The sequence below is a fragment of the Scleropages formosus genome, chromosome 3 (genome assembly GCF_900964775.1).
Source record: "Scleropages formosus chromosome 3, fSclFor1.1, whole genome shotgun sequence".
Classification (NCBI taxonomy): Eukaryota; Metazoa; Chordata; class Actinopteri; order Osteoglossiformes; family Osteoglossidae; genus Scleropages; species Scleropages formosus.
Window position 1 is genome coordinate 27,119,520 of NC_041808.1, and position 23,265 is coordinate 27,142,784.

The 23,265-nt window shown below is 41.4% G+C and overlaps 1 protein-coding gene across 2 annotated transcripts in view; it reads left to right on the plus strand.

Moving 5' to 3' along the window:
• Positions 1-23,265, plus strand: part of LOC108926009 (teneurin-3) — a 224,057-nt gene that overhangs the window by 40,700 nt on the left and 160,092 nt on the right. For both annotated transcript variants that reach the window (XM_029250391.1, XM_029250392.1), the window contains exons 2-3: positions 14,458-14,769; positions 19,248-19,511. In XM_029250391.1, coding sequence (XP_029106224.1) covers positions 14,538-14,769; positions 19,248-19,511 — 496 coding nt within the window. In that variant the 5' untranslated portion in view covers positions 14,458-14,537. The remainder of the gene's footprint in view (positions 1-14,457; positions 14,770-19,247; positions 19,512-23,265) is intronic.

Sequence of the window (23,265 nt, forward strand, 5' to 3'; positions counted from 1 at the left end):
ATTTTGGCGAGTACTTGAGTAATTGTTTTTTATTCGCAATAAAAATAGAATCAAGTGAACAATAACATATCATGCTTTGCATTTCAAAATTGAAAATTAAACCATGGTTAGCTTTTGTAAGGGTTATAATTCCTTGATTTGTGTGATTAGTAACCATCAAACGTGCTAACCCAAGCGGGAGTTTATGAGTTATGAAATCGCGATGAAAAATAATGTGAACATTTTGAAACATGGATATATTTACGTCTTAACTTCACATTTCGTCAGAGTTTATTATCATCTACATTCCATTAAATTGTGCTCTCTGACGGGTGTTTAAGTGGTGAAACTCTTTATAATGCAAATATATCATACATATATCATGTTCGGTCTTGTGTTTAAAACGGCGTGCAAATTAAGAGTATTCAAAATGATTAAAGTAAAGCTAGTAGTGAACTTACCGTGCTGGCGGAGCATCTGTTATGCCTGGATGTCGCCTTTTCAGGTGCTGTAGCATTGCAGATGTGCTGTTATTGTATTTAGGTTGCTTTTTGCATAGACCGCAGGCAACTATGTTATTCTTCTAAGTACTTCTAACATGAAGTGCTCCCACACCGTTGACATTTTTTGCCTTTTTTTGCACGGAACCTCGTCTGTTCACCGCCGCCTTTCCGCCATTTTGCCGAGTACTCGACATGGCAAATTGTACTCGAGGGTTTTTTTAAACCGGGTACTCGAAATTAATCGAGTAATCGTGACAGCCCTAGTAAAAATTACCCAACTGTACAAACGTGTAATTAAGTGTAACAGTTCCCTTTGATGAAAAAAGCATCTGGTTGGTAAATAAATGGAAATTATTAATTGGTATCTATCTGATACCTTTTGTCCAAGGTGACCTACCATTCTAAATATACTAAATTACCAACTGTCATTCATTAATTTACGCACAGCAGTGTAGCACACACACCAGGGGCAATTTAGAGTTACCAGTACACCTCGCAGTTGGAGGAAACATCTGGAGGATACCCACACAAACATGGAGAGAACATGCAAACTCCACACAGACTGAGCCGCATTCAAGAACAGCTCGTACCCTCAGCCCAGTAGCTGTATGGCACCAGCACTACCCACCGTGTCCCCACCGTGCCCCCGTTTTGCCCCTCCTTAGTGCAGCTACTTTATCGTGCAGTCGGAGGACAAGGAAGACATGCCTGTATTGACGTAGAAGGGATACGAGCAGAAACTGGAGGCGGGACGTGCCGACCGTCGCACATGTAGCAGTGTGCAGGGAGGCAGACCTTCGGTGTGGCTTGAAACATGACACACGAGAAGTGTGCTGTGGCTGTACTATGGGCGCGGTGCCTCTTAGTGACTTTAAATGATTTTCCTCGTGCTTTAAACGGGTTTCCGCGAAGAGTTGCATGCGCAGCTATTTTGCCCTATTTACTTATCCCACCCGACTCGCTACCCCCAGCCCCTCGGTGCTCCTGCAGTGTGTTTGTGCACCTCGCTGGGAGTGTTATAGGCTTAGCTCCTCACTTCCACCCCTGCTGTGGCCGCGGCGGGCCCGCGATTAGCCACAGGCTAGCAGCTCGCTGACCAGGCCCCAGGGACTTCTGGGACCTGTTTCTGGGACTGAAAGATTTTCACATACGGTCCTCCCAGGGGTCTGTGCCAATGCTATCTTGACTGCCCCACCCCAGACACGCACACACACCCACACACACACACACGCAGTCCCAGGCCAACAATGCACTGTTGAAATGATTCGGCCACCTGCAAGGCGATCCCACCAAAGGACTATACTCACAGGCCGACACCGTTAAGAAACTAAGACAATGGCTTTCAGAAAAGTGCACCGACTCTCACACGCGGTGCCTCTGTTTTGGCGAGGCCCATTGTGTTCCCCCTCGGCGCAGCGGGACGCTGGGGGAGGCGCTCACAAGAGCCGGGCTACGTGCGGAGATGAAACTGTTTGACGATTGGCTTAGATAATCGAAATGACACAGGCAGCGCAGTGCGAAAGCAGGGGCCATGGCTGGCGGGAGCAGTCCACGGTGCCCCCCACTGCTCCTGAGCGCTCCTGGGACACAAGCGTGTGCCCGCCCTGCACACATGGTACTCGGTTTCGCCTCGAATGTGGGAGGGGCAAGAATAAAATAGATGCGGGTTTCACCTACAGAAATCCTTTCGCCAATTTGTGCAGCAGAGGGTTCTTATAAAATAAGCAATAAAATAAAGTTGCCGACCTGGAGGGGTGAAAAGGTGCTGCTGGATGAAACAGGCTGTTTTAAAGCAGTTGCATGACTCTGTGAGACAGTACCTTGATTATTCACACAGGATGCTGGTTGGACTTGGGTTTGTCGAACTCGGTATCAGGCTTTATTTTCCAGAATGCAGAACTGAAAGGTGGAAGGGCAAACAAGAATTGAGCTGTGGTCTCTAGTTGCTCTATTTCCCTGTCTAGATCAATCAGCACCTTCTCGCAGTGCACTGGGCGAATAATAAGAAATAGGAGTCATAGGAAGTCATGATAGCTGTGCATTTGTTTAGTGCCACTTGTTTTATTTAAAAGTAAATAACACAAGCGAGTTAAAGATATAGTAAACAAAATCTATTGGAACCCTTCCATGAAAAAGAACTTCAGTACAAGAAATAACAAGGTAACCGGTGTGGTAACCACGTGTAAGTGTTGGTGTGTGTTCATGTGTGTTTATGTGTATTTGTGTTTTACCGCATCATCATTCCACCACATGAGATGCACTTGTTACAGTAATGGTAACCCTAGGGCTGCTTGCTAAGCGAAGTCACTACGCTGGCAACAGCTGCACATGGCGACTCCACTCCATGATTGCCTCCTGAGCATCAGCCCCTCCGAACCACGTGGCTCACCGGATTCCGCGTTCATATTTTCTAGCCATGAATTAAAAAAGCACGCTGTATCAGTATTGCAGGAATTTCAGATTAATGTTTCTTTAATAAGGCCTGTGACCCCTGTTTATTCAAATACCATGCTCCCCTGACCTAGATTTGCCTCGGAGCTGCTGACACCAGAAAAACAGGGAGCCTCCAGCAAAATTTAATTCAGACCATGTCGTTTTTTAAGTGAACAATAATGCACATTGCACTTCTTTCAGTAAAAAGCAGACATCAGATTTTGGTTAAATGTGCATGTGCATGCTGTGTTTATTTGTCCAGAATATGGCTCAGAACAAAGAAGCCGTGAGAGCGAAATCAAACACCCTCTGAAGTTCATGCAGCAGTTTGTAGACCATATTACATGTCATAATATTTTCTTAAATTAAATACATCCGATAAGAGAGCAATCATGTTTGCTCACAATTGGCTTGACACAAAAAACTTGTTGGTACATTTTAAAATTCTTTTTCTAGAATTTTTATACATAAAATTAAATTTGATGCCCTAACAGCAATAATAAACTAAAATTAAAAGCCACTTTTTACGTTCATGTGTACCATGTAAAATTTGACATTTACTCATTCAGTTAACCCTTCTCCAAAGAAACTTATGATGTTAGGATACTTACAGTTATCTACTCACTTATACAGCTGAGTAATTGTACTGGAGCAATTTAGGGTTCCTTATTCAAGCGTACAGCTTGAGGTGAGACTCAGACCTTCAATCTGTAGATCCAAAGGCAGTAGCTCTAACCACTACGCTACCAGCTGACAGAACCAGGCAGTGTGTTCTCTGGCATTTAAAAGAGACTTCCTAGTGGTGGCGCTCTCCCAAGCTGGAACACTGATGTTTGCCATGCTTCTATTTGAAAAGCTCTCACAATCCCCCACGACTGGAAATAGATGCTTTAAGGCTGGGTGTCTTGCTTTTCTCTAATGGCTCCTGGCTTATGGGTTCGAATCCAGATCGCATGTTCTCCTCATGTTAGCGTGGGTTTCCACCAGGTGCTGGGTTTCCTCCCATGTTACAAAGACGTATCTGAGGTGAATTGGTGACTCCGAGTTGCCTACAGAGTCAGTGTGTGTTTCAGTGCTCTGCTATGTAGATGTGTGACAGACTGCAGGCAGTTCAGTGCAGTGAATCCAGCACTGTAAACTCCTTTGGGCAAAAGTGTCAGCTAAATATTCGTTAGTAATCATTGTATGCCACCTTGGAGAAAAGTATCTCATCAATGATGAAATGTGAATGTCTGCAAAACAAATCTATGCTGGATCTCCATTTGCCTCAGAAAAAGGCCGCTGGTGTCCATATAGCCCAGCTGTAGACACAAGACACATCTGGGATATACCATCCAGTTGTGTCACAGATGCTGAAACCCTGCTACTCACATGCTGGCCTTCTGGCACCAACCTTTAGGAGAACTGGTAGTGTGGTGGTTCGAGCTCCTGCCTTTAGACACAAAGGTTGCAGCTTGGAATCCTGCCTTCTCCTGCAGTACCCTTTCGCAGGTGTATAAATGGGTAAAGAAGTTTAAATAACTTCGCATTACAAGTCACCTTGGAGAAAAGCATCAGCTCAATGAATACATGTAAGTTAACTATAGGACTAGAGAAGGAGGTCCAGAAGACGAAATCTTCTTGGTCTGTGGGGGGGGGTTACCCAAAACAGGCTGATGTAGGCCCCCTGTCCCTTCATACGAGTTGGCATGCTGCTTTCTCCTCATGAGTGAACTCCAGACGTCCTTCTCGGAGTGCGCTGCACAATTGCACAGTCACCAGAATAATACGGGTCAAGTGTGCTTTGCTTGTCTCTTATAGCACAGCCACCTTGGGTCTAGGGTCCCTAGCGCAGAGTGGTGCCGGTTGTCAGTGCGCGCCGCAATTCGGATGTTGAAGAGGAGCGCGAGGCACAGGTAGATGGGGAAAGAGGCAACAGCAGAGACACTTCTCTGCTGCGTGTCGACTGGTAACACAAAGTGCTTTTGTCATGACTGCTGTCAAGTGGTGCTGCTCTCTCGAATTTAAATATGGCCTTCAAACTGCGTACTTATAACTGTTTCAGGTTATTTGCCATAGTTCGGGGAGGGAGTGCTGTGACTGAGCAGGTTTGTTATTGACAGCCCAGCTTCCACAATTGAGACTTTATTGTTCTGGATGTTTCTGAGTGCCACTGAGCCAGTGTTGGCTTTTTGTGCCCACACAGTGTGTCTCCAGAAACGTCTGTCTTCCACTCGTGTCCTTAGTCCATCTTTCCCAACCATTAGTCTTTTCAGTCCACTCTTTGCATGATGTGTCCAAAGTATGAAAACCTCAGTCTCATCATTCGTGCTTCTAATGAGAGTTCCAACCTGATTTGATCCAGCAGCCATCTGTTTGTGGTCCTGGCTGTCAGTAGTGTTTTTAAGTCTCCTCCTGCACTACAGGTGAGTTCACAATTTTCCTATCCTGCTTTTTAGTGTTAACTTTCACGCCTGTTATTGTTATCGAAAGTACCATTAACTTGACAGCACTCACTTGTGTTCTTGTGAACATGTTGGCACCTTTGAAGACCTTCTCTAGGTCTGTCACTGCAGTTCTGCCAAGTGCTAGTCTTCATTGTGTCTCTTGATTATGGATCCCTTGTTTATTGTTGATCCCAAGAGGCAGAACAATATGGCTATGTTGTTATTGACATGGCAAACAGAGGACACAGAGGAGGCTGGACCCAAGTGCAAGATCGTTTATCCGGTACCAACAGACTAGGCTTGTTCTCGTGGTCGGATAAATGGTCAGTCGATTGGCGAACTGGACAGAGGCGAGGAACTGATGTTGTGGTCGAGGGACAAGGCGAGCAGTTGCAACCAAGGAGATATGAGACAGGACTTGGGATAAGGAAAACAAGGCAGGTTTGAAAGCGCGGAAGGACCAGTTGTCTCAAGTGAGATTCCGGAAGTGGTAGAGTGGTGCTTTTTATAGCCAGGTGCTTCTGGTTGAGGTGTGGGCGTGGTCATGACAGTTATTATAATTACTATATTAACTGCTATTATTGTTTCAGCTTTTAGTTTTTATAGCTGACGCCTTTATCCAATGTGCCTTACTCAATAGGTAGTACAAGCCAAAACGGTGCTTACAAGGTCGCAAAATCACTGACAGATGACAGTCCAGGGTGAAATTATGTTTATAACAACAAAATCAGTCAGTCTGGCGCAGAAGGTGTCATTAGACAATTCAATACATATTTCAAATGGTATTCATTACTGCATAACACACCGTAGTCAGCATGGTGGAAAAAACTAAAGGCAGCTGCTAATAATTTACACTGAAATAAGCCATCTGGCTACTGAGGAAACGAAAACAAAAAGACTTGCTGACCAAGGAAAAAAGAGAAGCTGCAGTGAATTTTGTCCAGTATTTTAGTCCTGAATTGAACCGTGGTGGAATCGTGACCCATGTTTGACCCTACACTGTGGAAACCTAATACTCTCCCACTATCTGCTGTTCAAATGCTGTATCGGATAACCACATCTACAAGAAACACCAAACCACTGTTTCACATTTAGTGCAGTTCCTGTTGTTATCCTGGAAAACAATATCAGTGATTGATTTCACTGCTACCCTGTTGGAAACGGCATTCTTCACAGCAGTCAGTAGCCATCAAGTCAGGCAAATTGAACTTTTGGCCAATTAAGAAATTTGATAATATAAAGATTAATGAACATCCCTGACATTAAGCTTAAATTAATTATTTTTCTAGCCTGATCACACCAGGGGGAGGACAATAAAGCCTGTTATGTATTTTTTAATCTGTCGGTCTATCATTCAGTCAGTACCACTGGTGAATGAGAATTTCCAGCTGATAGGCAAATGTTTATTGACTCTTATTCCCCCTTTAACTCAGAGCAGTGCAGGGACCAGAAGTAAGGCACTGCTGTCTGCAAGATATAAGTAACCTACTTTCCTGTTGGTTAGATTTATTTATTTAACTTTTTTAAAGAAACAAGTTTAATGCATGTGAGTTCTGGCTCACACATTTCGATATGAAAATGTCAGTTTATTGACTTCACTAACGATAATGACTAGACAGAAAACAGAATTATTTTTATAAAGTAACTGTGATGAGGCTTTGCGTAGTTAATTTTTCTACTATGGGAGATGCATTATAAGGGGGGTGCGGTGGCGCAGCAGGTCCTCCGGCGGGTCTGGGGTTCAAGTCTTGGTTGGGGTGCTTTGCGGCAGACTGGCGTCCCGTCCTTTGTGTGTCCCCTCCTCTTCCACTCTTGCTCCCTGTGTTGCTGGGTTAGGCTCCAGTTTGCTGCAATCCTGCTAGGGATAAGCGGTTTCAGACAGCGTGTGTCTGAAGATGCATAGTTATTATAACTGGAGGTGAAAAAGTTATTCTTAATCCAAGATTACCAGATTTTACAACACATCCAGAACTGGGATGATCCAACCAAAATTCAGTTTTCCAGTGGATTAGCTTCATGTTCATTGTCATTGAAATGACTAATGACCTGATGGCATTGTCTCGGTTTCTTGCGATACACATCAGGCGATGTGGTCATACCCCAGACCAGTAGGAGAACAAGGAACAGAGCTTGTTAAGCATGACTGAAATTATTAAATCGCCCTGAGTTGTTTGTTTTTTGACATAGATAATTTGAGAAAGGAAATTCCATCCGTTCCATGCCATGTTTCTTTAAGCTTCAGGTGCTTTATTTATAAAGGGAGAATGGAGAGCAGTGAGGATGTCCTGCCCTGCAGCAAGCTGCTTCTCTCCTATTAGCTTGTTAAAAGTCTGGTTTGCTGACACCTGTAAGGGAGGGTAATGGAGGAAAGCAGCAGCAGAGTCTCTCCATTGGTCCACCCATGGGCCTGCGGTATTCACTGCAGTGTCTTGGTGATGAGATCTTGACTGTACCGCAGGGAGCTCATGAACCACAGAGTATGCTGGATTTTTGCCATATTTCAGCTCTTAATTGCTTAGTCGAAGTAATTATTTGGATAGAGGATCACTTCGGCTGGGGTTTCAGGTGCAGATCAGGCCTTAATTGAAATTTATTCTCTAAAACCTACAGGGTTTGGGCTCTTGGGGACCGGGTTGGTCTTGCCTTCTGCACATACTCATTGACCAGCTGAAGGGTAAATCAGAGTAAGAAGCTTTGTATAAGTGGGTAAATCAGTGTAAGTCGTTTTGGAGAAAGGCATTGGCTAAATGAATTAATAACTAGCATTTACTCTGCTTACCGTTACCTTCACCAGTGCCACGGAGTACACCAACAAGTGGCCATTTCCACCTGAAACACCACACAAAGTCTGCAAAACACCGACCCGTTTTCCACACTGAAGTGATGTTAAGTGATTTATGGGCACAAGACGGGTCTGCTAATTAAATAAAGCCATATGATGGATTGTGTTTTGTTGTCCTTAAATGAACGCCGATAATGAATGCCAGCAAAACCGTACATAGAGCAAAGTAACTCCACTGGATTCTTGATTTTTTTGTGCAGGAAGTGTGGAACTTAGGGTTTTATTTTTTTTATTTTATTTTTTTTTTTGGGTGGTAGGCCTTCGTAAACAGGGAGTGTCTCAGCCATCTGGAAACAACTTGTGCTCCAAGGTCTCCATCTGACTGTAAGTTAGAAGATTGAAGGCCAGTTTATTGTGGCCTTGTGCAACGTGCCAGAGTGTCTTGTTTCCAGACAAATGGAGCTGGATCATCAGCAGAAGGACCAAGGGGCCCATGAGGCCAAGGAAGACTGGGATAGAATAGAGCGATTCGCTGACCGGGCAATATGACTACATGGGGTTCTGTTGCGATCTGGGGAAGACCAGGGACATTCATTTGTCACAGAGTAATACTGCAGCCACTCACACAGGTCCACTTTGCTGTCCATTCTGTCATTTAAAGAACACTGAGATGTTCAACTTGAACCTTTCTGAGAACCTCGCTGTCCCATGTGATACTTTGAGTTTTATTTAAAATTTTTGTTTAAAGAATTAGAGCTTATATTTACATCTACTACATTTACTCACTTTGTACACAAACGTTCATTTCATAGCAGGCAAAGAGCTTTGGACGCAGACAAGGGATTGCTGAAGCACAATTTATTTGTCCAATACCACTGTTTTGCTGATGCAAATTACACGAGTATGTATTTGGAAACAGAGAGGTGATTGTGACAAATGACAAATTTTGTGATGCAAGTTTATGGAATAGATAGGAGGTGAGGAGTGAGATGAGTCTCTTGTGATGGGTTTTGAGACCTTTCTTGAATGTTGAAAGGGATTCAGCAGATCTGATGAACAGATGGAGCTTATTTCAACAAATTGGAGCCATAGTTGAAGACCATCATGCTTTCAAATTTGGGCCATTGTGAGTAGGCCCACCAAGCACCCAAATGATGTGTGGGAGCACATCATTCTTGCTGGGGAGTAGAGAGTGATCAGGTCCTGTAGGTGTCAGGTTGCAGATTCTTTCTTTGTCCTGTAGGCCATAACCAAAGTGTTGAACTTGAAACATGTTAAAACAGGAAGAAAATGGAGAAGGAAAAGGAGGTAGATTTAAAAAAAAAAGAATAAAAAAAAGGAATAAAAAAAATCACAATTTGGTTAGCTTTTTTTATTCCTTTGAACGGAAAGCGCACATTTAAAAATTATTGTAAAAGAATGAGAGATGCAAGTTTTTGTGTTTAAATTTTTGTGTACATTTGCCAGGAAAACATTGACCTTTCATTGAAATTAATGTAAAAGCTTTATTGGTCAGTGATAGACGCAGAAATGATGACTTGTGACACTACAGCATTATTGAGGAAATGTAACACTGGCATCCATATCAATGTTGAAACCCAAAAATTTCCTTTATAAATACAAATTCATCAGCCAATGTCGTTTTAATGTTTCGACTGCATACTCTTGGTATTTTGCTCAATGCAGATTAAAAGAGGAGATTCGTGTTGACGAAACAACAGATATGCTGGCTTTAGTTTTGGCCAGATAATATAGGCACTGATCCACTTCTGTTACAAGTTCCTCTTTTATAAGCCACAGGGAAAGTCTCAATGCCTTTGGATATCATTTGAATGTGTTATACGGTGGGTGGTCAGCAGTGTTTACATTTTACTGGGAACATTTTTTGTGTCTGAGTCAATTTCTCTGATCTGTGTAAACAATTTATGTGCCTTTTCTGTTTTTTTTCTCTGCAATGCCTCATGTTTATGTATATTTATTGCACGTTTATCCAGTGCAACACCCATAAACATGCATGTACATTTTAGTCATGTGTTATGCATCAAGGTTAATGGCTCACAAAACTAGTGTGTGTGGACCCCAAAGGTGGGGCATGGAGATGTAAATAAAGCTGTATTTTTATGATGCTTTTAATCCTTCGTAAAATCAAATAAAATTCATTAAGTGACTGGTGAGATAAATACGGAAGTTTCCAATGACTGCATTAAGGAAACTCTTCCGAGAAAGAAGTTGCCCTAATGTGGTTGATGCTCACAAACTGAAGTGGTTTAAGTGGTTTAGACAGAATTTACTTTCTTTGGTGGTATTGACTTGCATGCAGAGTCTATTTTTTTAAGCCTAATCCAAGTTGATCTGCTGAATGCCGGATGAGCTCACGTGACGTGCATTGGCTGCCCGCTGTATTCTGCGTTTGGGTGGATTGAGGCCCAATAGGGTGTCAGAATGGATCAAGTCCTTTACAACACAGTACACAAACACGGTCAGTGTTTCAGTGAAAATGTTCCTGTGCTTGTGCTTTCTGATCCACAGTTTCGAAGAAAAAGAAAAAAAAAAACACCATTTTTGTTTTTAACAAAAAATAAGAAAAACCCATCAACTAGCTCTGGTAATGAATGTGAATAAATAAAAAAGTAAAAAGTGATTTGATCCCCAGTTCATAGCTGTGCCTGTGACGATGGGGTGCTGGAAACAAATGTGTTGTCGAGTCAAGATTTGCGTGGGACAATGGGGTGTGTATTCTCTGAGCCTGGTGTCAGGGTGCAAAAGGCATCGGCTAATGAAAAAAAGATGTCCTCCACCCCGCACACAACTGCCACCCCCCCAACCGGCGTTACCGACAACTCAGAACAACAGGCGAGCCCAGTGTGGTGAATTATTCAGCACCATGAAAGCCTGCTATTGTTGGAGGTGGTGGCAGCGCCGCCACAGACACGTTCGAGCCGCCGTGCGATTTCACCTCGGCTGATCTCTCCAGGAGCCCGCCTGGGTCCGAACCCCACAGCAAGGCTGGCACGGGCTGGGGAGGGCGCGACCGCAGCATGCCATCTGATCGCAGCGGACTTTTGCTTTCACCACCTCTGTTTACGTGCACTGCGGCCAGAGTGGGTCTCCGGGTAATGTTTAGAGCTCGTCTTCAGAAATCTAATTACCCGAAAAAGAATCGCGACGCGGAAGATCTGCAGTTTCAGCAGGTAAATCTCCAGTGGGAGGTTCTTCCGCAAAATGCACAATTCATGTCGAAGAATATGGGTCACTTCATTTGGGGTGGGGGCTGCTCAGCTTGAAAGGAGTCTTTTGTCTGCAAGTGGTTGGAAGTCTGAAGGACCGGTGTCGTCACGTCGGTTTGATCAATCTGTCCAGCAAGTCACAGTGGTGCTTGTCCTCCTCCGGATTGGACCATCCTTTCTTGTATTATAGTTATTGATGAATGTGAATCATGAATGAAATCAATTATTTCTGCCTGAGCAGAGCACTAATTCCTCGATGACCTCTCGGTACAGAGTAGCGGAGCTCTTTTTCTACATTGCAAATGAGAGCCACAAACTGCCTTCTGTGGAAATGAGAATGAAGCAGCAGAACAAAATAAATAAAAAAAAAAACATTCTGAGCGCTTTGATGTCCTGCCTCCGTAGAGCTCGAAACTGGGTGAAAATAGTCCGCAGCTGAATAAGGAAACACATACGTACAAATTTTCATAAAAAGGCGAAGCCTAAAGTGTAATATATAATATTTACCATTATACGTGTCCTGTGTTTACTGTTGTATCTTTGGTTTCTATGTTGTTGATTAAAAATAAATTCAGTAAAAATAATATTTGGAAATATCAGTTTTAGGAATTTCCATCGAAGTTGTGTATCAGATCTGGGCTGTGCGTTTTTTTTTTTTTTTTTTCTTTTCTTGTAAGAACGGGAAATGGCTGCTGAGGTAGTGCTGGTCTTTTGCAGTCTATCCATGAGGTTATCCAGGGCCCGAATGAAGACCGCAGGGGGGTGGTGACCCACCGCTTGACCAGGTAGCAGGACTAATCAGGCCGAGTAGCTAAGAGCTGCGGCTGTGGACCAGCCAGGGCCGCCACCCCACCAAGTGGAACTTTTCTGCCTGACTTACCCCCCGATGGATCTCAGCGCATCCAGCCACTGTCACTTCTGCAGCTCTTGCTTTTAATACGTTTCACGGGTGACTGGGCCCTTGAGTAGCCCGTGCTATTTCAGGAGAGAGGGCGGCTCCGTTCACTCAGATTGCAGCTCAGGGCTGATAGAAAAGCATACAGGCAAGAGGCGGCAGCTGGTCCTGCCTGCGTATCATGGGTCACGTACACTCCTGTGTGACACGGCATCATTTTTTTGAGCAGATGCAGTTTTACTTCACCAGATGAAATCTTTCCCCACATTTAATTACTGTTACTCCATCAAACTCCGATTTAGATGCTATAAAATAGGGTCCTTTAAAGAGGTTCAAAAATAACAGACCGTTAGATATTTGTTTTTCGAGAGGAGAAAAGAACACGCAAGCATTAAAGCTGAGCAGAGGGAAAAAAGTGATTTTTACTGAAACGTTTAAATGGTTTAGACAGAATATGCTGCAGTCAAACTGCTTTTTCGGTGAGTCATGTAGAGTTATTAATTATGAGAAATGTGCAGCGATTTTTGAGTGTTTCTGTAAGAATGTGTCCTTTGATTTTTACGTAGGCTTAATAGAACATTTTATTATTGTTGCTGTTCTTTTATTAGGTTTTTTTGTTATGTAGTAGGCCAAATATCTATCTATCTATCTATCTATCTATCTATCTATCTATCTATCTATCTATCTGTCTCTGTTTGTATTTTATATTCCACTACTTTTTTTCTTAATGGTCCTTGAAACTCGAAACATTCTTTTGTTTCACTCGATCCTACTGGTAATATGCTGTATGAATGTGGAAGGCGACTGGAACTGGCCCTCTGTCCATTAGTCCTACGTGTGTAATGTCGCTCCTGACAGGTCGCCTGCTTCACACGCTAATCTTATTTCCGCATAAGCACTTCTCACAGCTGGGGCGATTCGCACTCGCCAGGCCTCAACAGCTCCTGTAAATGTTTACAAGCCTGTGAAGAGAGGGGGCAGCTTCCGGGGGTTATAGCTGATCAGGGTTGTGCCAGAGGGGGGGCGCGGTGTTTGGATAGAAAATAAATAAAGAAGGAATGGAATGCGTGGGTATGTCTGGAGTCGGGGCTTGAATCCGAGGCTACCACGGCATCATAAACCCATTAACGCATGTGCTGTAGCTATGAAGGGGCCTGAGGCCGACACACGCCACTTTATCACTGTAGTGTGATTGCCCTACAGCAGTGCGGCTGCCCTGCAGCGCTGTTTTTTTCTTCTGGGTCACTTTCAAGTCCGACCAAAAAAATATGCCTGCAACGGACCTGTCTTTTCTCATTTCTGTAAAATATCATTCGCATCTCTCCAAAGAGTTTGGGGGAGTTGGACTTGCCTGTACCTTTATGTAATGCACATGGAATTTAGCCCCCGCAGGAAGCATTTAAGAACGCTACTTCAAAGCCCGCTATTGCTAATACTACTATTAAGTGCAGATGTTGTAAAACACTGATAAAAAGTGAGCTAGAAAGGGAATGATTTTTGTGGTTGCTGCTGATTTTATTGTTCATGTTATCGATGCTTGTATGTTACAACAGTTGGTGCGGTAGGCTATACATTCCCCCACGAGCCGAGGCTACGTTAGCATTAGAAAAGCTACATGAAAGGACCTCAAAGTTTCAATATTCTTCTTTCTTTCTTTCTTTCTTTCTTTCTTTCTTTCTTTTTCTTTCTTTATCTTAAGTGTTCTTTCTTTCTACTGCTGCTGTTCTGAGGGCCGCCACACAAAATTTCGTTGTATTGCATACAATGACATTAAAGTATCTAATCATCATCATTACATTGTAAAGCATTTAAGAGCATTATTACCAGATGAGTGCTACTTCAGAGCCTGCTGTTGGACGTGATACTATTAAGTGCAGATATTATAGAATTTTTCTTATTTATCGTAGATGTATCATTATTGCTGAATTTATTAGTGATGTTATTGTTTTTATTTTGCTCCATTATAAAGATATTGGATGTTGAAGACTTTGAGAGCTATCCATTTTGTTGCATGTCATATCAGTCATTTCTTTCCTGTGAAATTAAAAATAATAATTTAAAAAAAACAGAGTAAAACTGTGGTGTCTGTCCACCTCGGGATTTCAGTCTTTTGAACACTTGCACATATGTCTCCAGAGGGATTTGTGAATCCTTGAAGATTAAGTGCCCAGATTAGTGCTATCTGACCGCCGCCTGCTTTCTGTTTGACCAGGTAGACCCCTGAGCGGAGCGAGCAGCAGGCGGAGCCTCCAGTGAGCCCCAGAGCGCCCTTGACCACAGCATGAACGCAGCATGGACGTGAAAGAGCGCAGGCCCTACTGCTCACTGACAAAGAGCCGGCGGGACAAGGAGCGCCGTTACACGAGCTCATCAGCCGAGAGCGACGAGTGCCGCGTCCCCACGCAGAAATCCTACAGCTCTAGCGAGACTCTCAAAGCCTTCGATCATGACTCCTCACGCCTCCTCTATAGCAGCCGCGTGAAGGAGATGGTTCACAGGGAGGCGGACGAGTACAGCCGGCAAGGTGAGTGCTCTGGTCCCGAATTCACGTGCCACTTTCTCTGACCACGCTGTATCCCTGACCTATATTCTCACATCTTTATTCAAAGCAAACTGAAAAAAAAAAAAAAAAAATTATAGCGACTCAGGTTATTTATTTGTCCATGTATTTCAGTTACAGTGAGAATTATGTTTTTTTTTTGCCTTCCTTTTTTGCCCCTGAACGAGCTGAATGAATTATAGGAATATATAATACGGCAGGTAGAATGTTAGAAAGGGATTATGTGCAGCCTGCTGTATAAAAGTCTTTCATTCATGCTGAAGCTCTGCTTAATGGGGGCAGCCAGTTTTGTCTGATGGAGGGAGGGGGATCCCTCTTCTTTTTGAGAGCTCGCCCCTTTATTCTTTTTAGTTCCTTTACTCTTACTGATACTAAACGAATATGTTCGGCCTCGGAAAGCTCATATTATACATTCAGAGATTACTTTACTCTCGCTGATAGTATGCATATACATTGAATTTCATAATACTGATATTATACATTCATTCTCCAAATATTTTACACAGTGATATACAGATAAATCCAGTATCTGAATAATTTTCACTCTATGATATTATAAATATGCTTTCAGCCTCTGAATAGTTTACCCTCAGTGATATTATACATACACATTAAGAATACTGTCTGACATATTATTATGACTAATTGATAAACCTGATTATTATTTGACTCAAGTTAATTGCAGCTCTTTGAGTTATGTCTCAGCCTTAAAAGCTGTGAAAAATATAAACCTACTTGTATTTCAAAGTTAATATGCTGTCACTTTTAAGATGCAGATGTGCACATCTGCACTTCAGTTCTGGTTTGGTGTCAGTTTTTTTTTTTTTTTTTTTTTTTACAAGCATCATTTCACATGTATTTCATTGGAAAAAGTCTACTTACAGAATACTGAACTGAAAGCATTTAAAACTAAGATATTCAGCATTTAAGAGTAATTATCTTTTTGTGAGACAATGCTGTGCTATCTGAAGTCAAGGAAGCTTTAATAACTTATGAAGATGTAGGGAGAAGTTGGGGTCATATCACTGAATGTATGCTTTACCAACAGTAATTAAAAGTGGAATTATACAACCAGCTTTCTGTTAGTTCAGAATTATTCATACTTTTCCACAAATTGTTTTTACAAAGTACATATAATTATGGTATTATGTTTACATGAAACCTAATGTTATCCTTACTTAAACACTCTATACAGTATATACAAAATAATATGGATATGGGTTCATTTTACTAGTTGGGAGAAATCGATTTTGCATTTGATTTTGCATCTGGCCTAGGAAATGTCGTAAAAGATTAATTTAATAATTTTAATCCCTTTCTGTTATGGAGTACTTTGCAGTTTCTTCTTCTTGTGTTAAAGATAAATTTGGGATTAGGCTTTTAAAATATATTATTATTATTATTATTATTATTATTATACATGCTATTATTTTATTCTGTTATTTTACTGTTAATTTTAAGCCTGGACAAACCACTAGAAATCCCTTTATTATTGGGTGAATAGAGTGAAAATAATAAAAATAATTGTGAATTTCAATCTTCCTATAATTATAAGCTAACAGAAGCGCTTTAACGGCTTCTTAATGTAACCTGGTGAATGTCATGTAACATAATGATTTATGACCACGATTAACAAACTTTTAGTAAAAAGAAGATATATTTAAGGAGTATATAACTAAATTCAACAATATGAGTTGTATACACAATTTTGCTATGTGCTATAATTTTGAATATAAACTAAATTTAAAAGTGAGATATTTCAGTAATTAACAATTACATTAACTCTTATAATTATAAGTTATAAATTATATTATAACTTACAATTACTGTGTTAGTAACAGTAATAAACCAGGGTCATCATATTTTTAGAATTATAAGGGGAAACAATTTTTATGTCAGTTCTAATAAGATTTTATTTAGAAGCATTTGTAAAAGTACTGAATTCTCTTTACAAAGGCTCAATTTAAAATTTTGGCATTTCAGATATTTTTACTATCACATGACTATGTTGAATGTAATTTCTATGATTATGGTTATGGTTGCTCTTCTAACTGATAATGGTATTACCAATACTGGTATTATTGCTTTTGTGTATTTTGAGTCAGAATATATTTCAGAACATTCATGTTGCATGACAATGTACAACCATACCTATAAAACATATCTTTCCATTTGAAAACATTTTTTCAAAACAATGAAGAGCCTCAAAGCAAAGATGTGTTTCTGAAAACATTAAATAAACACAAATGAATAAACCAGCAGCCTTACATTATTGTTGGCACTCAGTTTTGAGTTGAAGGCCATTTTTACCTCCTGCACAATGTGATGCTCTGGAGTGTGTCACACGGCTGTGTGTTTGCATTATTTATGGTTCAGTACAGTTAGTTGTATTGTTTGGAAAAATTCTACTATTTAACATAAATAAGTAATTTTACTTTCTTCTTTAAAAATTTTGAATACGAAATTCAGGCATAATCTTTTATGCAAACGTGTTAAATGCCAGCGTTTGCCACAGTGCTGCAGCGAGAACTCCTGCCTGAATGGACTTCATTTGTCTTTCTTCAAATAAGCTGCACAAAATCATCACGATGAGTCATGGAGTGCTTTAAACATCTTCCTGAAGCATTTTTTATTTTTTTTTTTTACCTTGAGCTCCTTTGAAGAAGACACTGAACTTTCACGTAACCTATGCATTTTTTTTTAATAATAATTAAATAATATTGTAATTATTTTAACGCTCAGCAGACACAAATCTGGTTTTAAAAGAAAGAAAGAAATGTTCTAAATGTACTGTACAAAGTGAATTCATTGGCTTTGTGTTTTGTATTCTTTGTAGGGTTTCTCTCCAAAGTGCAAAAACAGGTGATGAAAAGACATGTAATCCGTAGCAGAGTGCAAGAATCTCTCTTTTTGAAATTACCAGTGTTAAAACGGAACGGGGCTTTTCTCTCGCAGGGACAATGACGACTCACCCAGGTATTCAGATGTCTGTCTTTCTCAAAGCCTCTTTTCTTCTGCCTCTACAAGAGTCATTACGTTGGAATTCTGTTTACAGAAGCTGGGCCTCCACTTCAGTTTTCGGCCTAGTTGAGATAATCCGGGAAAATTGGAAGGTCTATCAGTTTACAACTCCGCTGCAACGCGAGGATTTTCTCATCAGTGGAAACTCAAAAGAATAATATGCTGTTGCCCCATTTACCTGTCAACTTGCATTTTTCAACAACTCAAGCGGATTTTGTAAATAGCTAACAAATCAGGGTGGCTTGCCGTGCACGTTGACAAAGGTTAGTCTGAGACGATGAAAAAAGGCCATTGGGGGATCTGTGTTGTTTCTTTCCTCGAACCATCAGAATATTGAGCAGCATGTGATCACCACACCCCTCAGAGGAAGCACTACTGCATTTTCATGAGCAGAATGCCTTTGCAGCATCTGCCTTTTTACATTTATTCTCAAATCACATTACAGTGACACTTATTTATAATACATGCATCATGTATGAACCACAATAGCTGTAGTGTGTTCTAAGGACCTCAGTATACATATTATGACCAACTGAGTGAAGGCTGGCACTACCTCAGAGGTGAGTGACTGACTGGTGTCATCTTATTTGGGTTTGTTATTATACCTAAATTGGTATCTCTATGTGCGAACTGTGGTTACTATGTGGCGTGGCAGTAGGCTAACTAATGTCACACTTGATCTTGCACAAACTATATTTTGTTTCTGCTGTTCACCCATGTGTAGGGAAATGACAATAAACATCGAGATATATGGATATAGACAAGCGCCAAAAATGTGGAAAATTAACTTCCTGCACGTTGGATCTTGCAGTAAATTTACTTCTGCTTAGCTGATTGTTTTCTCCAAAGCGACTTACAGTGCCAAGATCCTTAAATAACCATTTGTACAGCTGGGTATCAGTTTAGTGGCAGTTGGTTAGTTAGCGCTGCTGCCTTTGCACCCAGCGATCACAGGTTTGAATCTCGCCTCCAACTGCAGTGCACATTAGCAAGCTATTTACCCTGAATCTCTCCAGAAAAATTACCCAGCTATATAAATGGGTAATTAATTCTAAGCTTCTTTGGAAAAAAAGTGTCAGCTGAATGAATAAATGTAAATTCAGGGTAAGTCCCTTGATCAAGGGGCCCGCCACAGGAGGTGGGACTTGAACCTGGGTCCATCAAGTTGGAAAAATTTCCTAAATGAGTGAAACGCTGGCTCATCTGATTGCACTTAAATGGGGAGATGATTGGGAATTACAATAAGTGTAAATGAAGTGAACAGATGCTCATTGTGCATGTGGGATTAACAAAGTTTTTATTGCTTTGTCCGTTCGTTCATTCATTTTTTTATTCATGTTGATGACAAGTGTATTCTGTACAAGTGGTTTTAGAAGTGAGTAAGGAATTAGGCACTGTATGACCCCCCTGTCTTTCCACAGGGCAGAACTTCACTCTGAGGCAGCTGGGAATAACTGGACCAGCTGCACGCAGGGGCCTGGCCTTCTGCGCTGAGATGGGCCTCCCTCACCACGGCTATTCGGACACGAATGCTGAGGATCGGGGGGTTGTGTCCCCGGGGCGCACTGTGCACCCGTGGGTCGGCGGCGCCCGGTCGGGCCGGAGCTCATGTCTGTCGAGCCGCTCCAACTCGGCCCTCACGCTGACCGACACGGAGCACGAGAACAAGTCGGACAGTGAGAATGGTGAGTCCGCTGCTCTCTTTATCCCCTAATCCCATTGCGTCCCCCCTTGGCACGTCGTGGGATTTTCACGGAGATTTCCGCACGCGCCCGGACCTGTAACCTGATAATTGACAGCGATTAGGGAACCTTCCAGATTAAAGTGCCGGTTTCACCACCTGGCCCATATTGTTGCGGCAAGCTTGAAATTTGCAATCTTGTTAAGCGCATCAGTATTTTTTGAACATGTGATTGGAATTGATAGAACGCGTTTCTCCTAGCTGTCACGGGGTGAAAGGGGCACCGTGTGCAAGTAAGAGGACTTTTATTGGTATCCTCTGAAGAAGAAGCACACATTTTAAATGGCCCCTTCCCAGTAACCTATTACTCGGCATAGGGTTAGGTAGCGACTTTCGATAAAGTTTGGGCCCTGGGTGCAAACGTAATCACGATGCAATCAAACGCTTTGTGCGTCTCACTCCTAGATTCTTCCGAGAAATTACAGCATGTGGAGGTGGAGGGGTGGTGGCACACAATAGCTGATTAGTTGGGTTCACTGGTTTGAAGTGCAAATTTCCTCTTCCTTGAACCTTGGAAGGCTGTGTGTGTGTGTGTGTGTGTGTGTGTGTGTGTGTGTGTGTGTGTGCACGCACGTGCACATCTGTGAAAAACTGCAGTATTAGGGGAGGGTACTGGTTTCCTACTGAAAGGTCAGTTTTGCCACTCAGTGAGCCTTCAAGCATTGCATTGTTGGTCATACATTGATTTTTCTAATTTTATTTTAGCAATTTCTTGTTAGAAGGTCGTTCTTTGGAATGTGCACCGAACGTATGTATCTTTTCTTGGCGTTACTGTAACAGCTATTATTATATAAGTAATGTGTTTTTGTCCTAGCACTTTACACTTACGTTAAATTTTACTCTTATTACCAAACAGAAAACTGTACAAATTAAGGAAACTGAAAAGGGGTATATTTTAAGAAATTAGAAGCATTTTATTTAAAAAAAAAAAAAAAAAACGAGTATTACCTTTGATTTAGATAGTGTGTTGGGGGGTTTTTTTGCATTTCATAGGTATTATGCAAAAAATGAACACAATTTTGCTTGTGTGTTTTGATGTTCTGACTTCTCTGTAATTAAGTATATGCAGTGCTTTTGCAAGAGCTGCTCAAAAACATAAAATGCCTTGTTTTTAATTGTCAGGGTGCACATTGTTCATCTTGAAGGGGAATTTTCTTAATGAGCTCCTGTTAAGGGTCTCCAGACATGTTTACCATGTAAACTGCAGACAGGTGTTTGTGAATAAGAGGAATCTAATGAATTAATGAATGTGAATTTATACTTAGTACTTAAACATGAACTTTGAATAAACAGTACTTTGTTTCAGCTAATTACTTTCACTTAAGAGTCAATAGAATATAGCACTGTTTTTTTGTGAAGGCAATTTTAACTAAAGTTGATGCGGAAGTACAGTGTTTTAATAAGTTTTAATAAGTTTAGCTTGTTTTGATTTTCAGGTCATGTTGTTATGTTGTCTTTCATAACCTATTTAGTTCTGACTACCTTCTAGCATTTTCTATAGCTGAGGTTCTGGGCCAGGCATCCTTTGCCGTTAGATCAGACGGGGAAGACCTTAGTGAAGAAGCACCTGTATCTTTGAAACAGTGCTAACATACGTCCCACTGATTTCATGGAGATCCTGTCGTATACTTCTGGGGCTGAATTGATTCCGTCCCGCATCAATAAATCTTTTCCACAAATGTTTTTCCATGGCGTGTGGTTGACATGCCAAATACAGTCATGGCGTTGCAATGATCTGGTCAGATGCAGGTATGAGTGGACTGAAAGGAGGGACTTGGGTGCTCATTGCAATTACACATCTGGGAAGAAGATCTCACTATAAGTGCAAAAGCCTGTAATATTTATGCCAACCTCTGCTAGGAAGTGAATGGTATGTCTGGGGCAGCCATTACACGTTTGAGGAAATGCATTTCTTCATTTCAAAGCTACCTGTTGAGTGTTTCGGCAGCTGCCTCTTGGTTTCGATTTTCTGAAATGGAGGTGAATAGAAGTGACCTGCGCTTGTTGTGCCTTTACTCTGCTGGTAGGACTTATAAGGCACTGTGCTTCAAGACATGTGCTTCAGTTACTCATTTTATTTTGTCTTTCTGCAGTAGGGCTTAAACAGCACAGTAAATCACTGTAATTCCACAAAACTCTTTTGACTGACCACTAAAAACTGCCTGGTGTCACCACCTGTACTAGCTTGTCAGGGCTCAACATTAATTTTTTTGTTTGGTTGTCCCATTTTGTACATTTAACTGTCTCATCAAATTTTGGGCTGTCCAGCTCTGGATCACATCAGAAAGACAAAAATAGGTGAATGTCTTTATTTAAAATGTCCTTTAAACTTTTATTGTTCAAAAGTTTACCAGTTTCTTTTTTATTGTAGTTCAATTTTAAACCAAAATTAATTTCACACAATAAAATTTAAATGACTGAATTTAAATTTAAATGATGCACAAAAATAGAGCTCACACAGCACTACTAACAGAGCAACAGTAAACAGTACTGTTTACTTAAAAGAAATCACTACAAATAGCAAGATCTAGGGGGTTTTTGAGCACAGTGGCACAGCAGGTAAAGCCGATGCCTCACAGTTCTTGAGCGGCTTGGTGGGCACGGTTTGAGTGCAGCTCAGAGTGTGTCGAGTCTGCACGTTTCTCCCCATGTTTGCACCCCGCGGAGCAGCACAGAGGAAGACACTACTAAACCACTTCTGTTCCTCAAAAACAATTTTGAAAGAAAAATTGTAATCAAAGCAAAATGATCAAGGAAAGGAAGCATAGTTACAAAATAGTTATAGCTGTCCGATCACGTGAGAGGAAGCATAGTTACAAAAGGCTTCAACACAGAGAAATTGCATAAAATAACAAGATATTGGGGCTGTTTTCCTTCATTTTTGACAAATATGGGTGCTTTGTTGTGGGAAAATTATTCAAATCTGTCTGACAGTTTTCTCCAAAGTGACTTGCAATGTTAATCTACCTAAAAGCATTTACCCATTTATACAGCTGGATAATTTTACGGTAACTACCTTGTTCAAGGGTACTATAGCCAGAGGCAGAAATCAAGCCTGCAATCTTTGGGTCAAAAGCAGGAGTGCTAACCTCTATGCTACCAGCTCTCCCTGATCTCAGCTGGGAAATGCAGATGATGGATTATACATCGAATTTAGTATTTACCTTTCTTTGTTGTTAGTCTATCTTTGGGACAGGTATTGGAATGATTCTACCTGTCCAACCATGACAAAGTAACCTTTTCTGGATCGCTGGGCAACTGCTAATGCTGAGTCCTGCTTATGAAGAATCTTGTTGGCAGTGTTTGCTTTCAGCTCTTTTTTTAGGGCTCGTGCAGTGTGTTCATGTAGTCTGCAATGCCTTTGGACCTCTCTTTTCAAAGGTGCGAAGCTGTGCGCTGACCTCTTTTAGACCCCTCCCCAACTACTTATCATCTTAATTCCTTTTGAGTCATTTTAGGCAGATCTGCAGGGCTGCAGTTGGTTTGGGCATCTTATTAGCAGGGTTCCCCACTGTGGCTTTTTTATCTCCTCAGTTTTTTAACTTGTAATTTTAATTACTGAAAAAAAAAAACATGGTCTATGCAAAAAAGTTTGAGTGTTTGGACATGCTTTTTTGGTTAGTCTACCTTCCCCACACCAATGATTATGGTATAACCATATACGAAGGGTAAGCACTCTTAGCATTTATCACTCCACA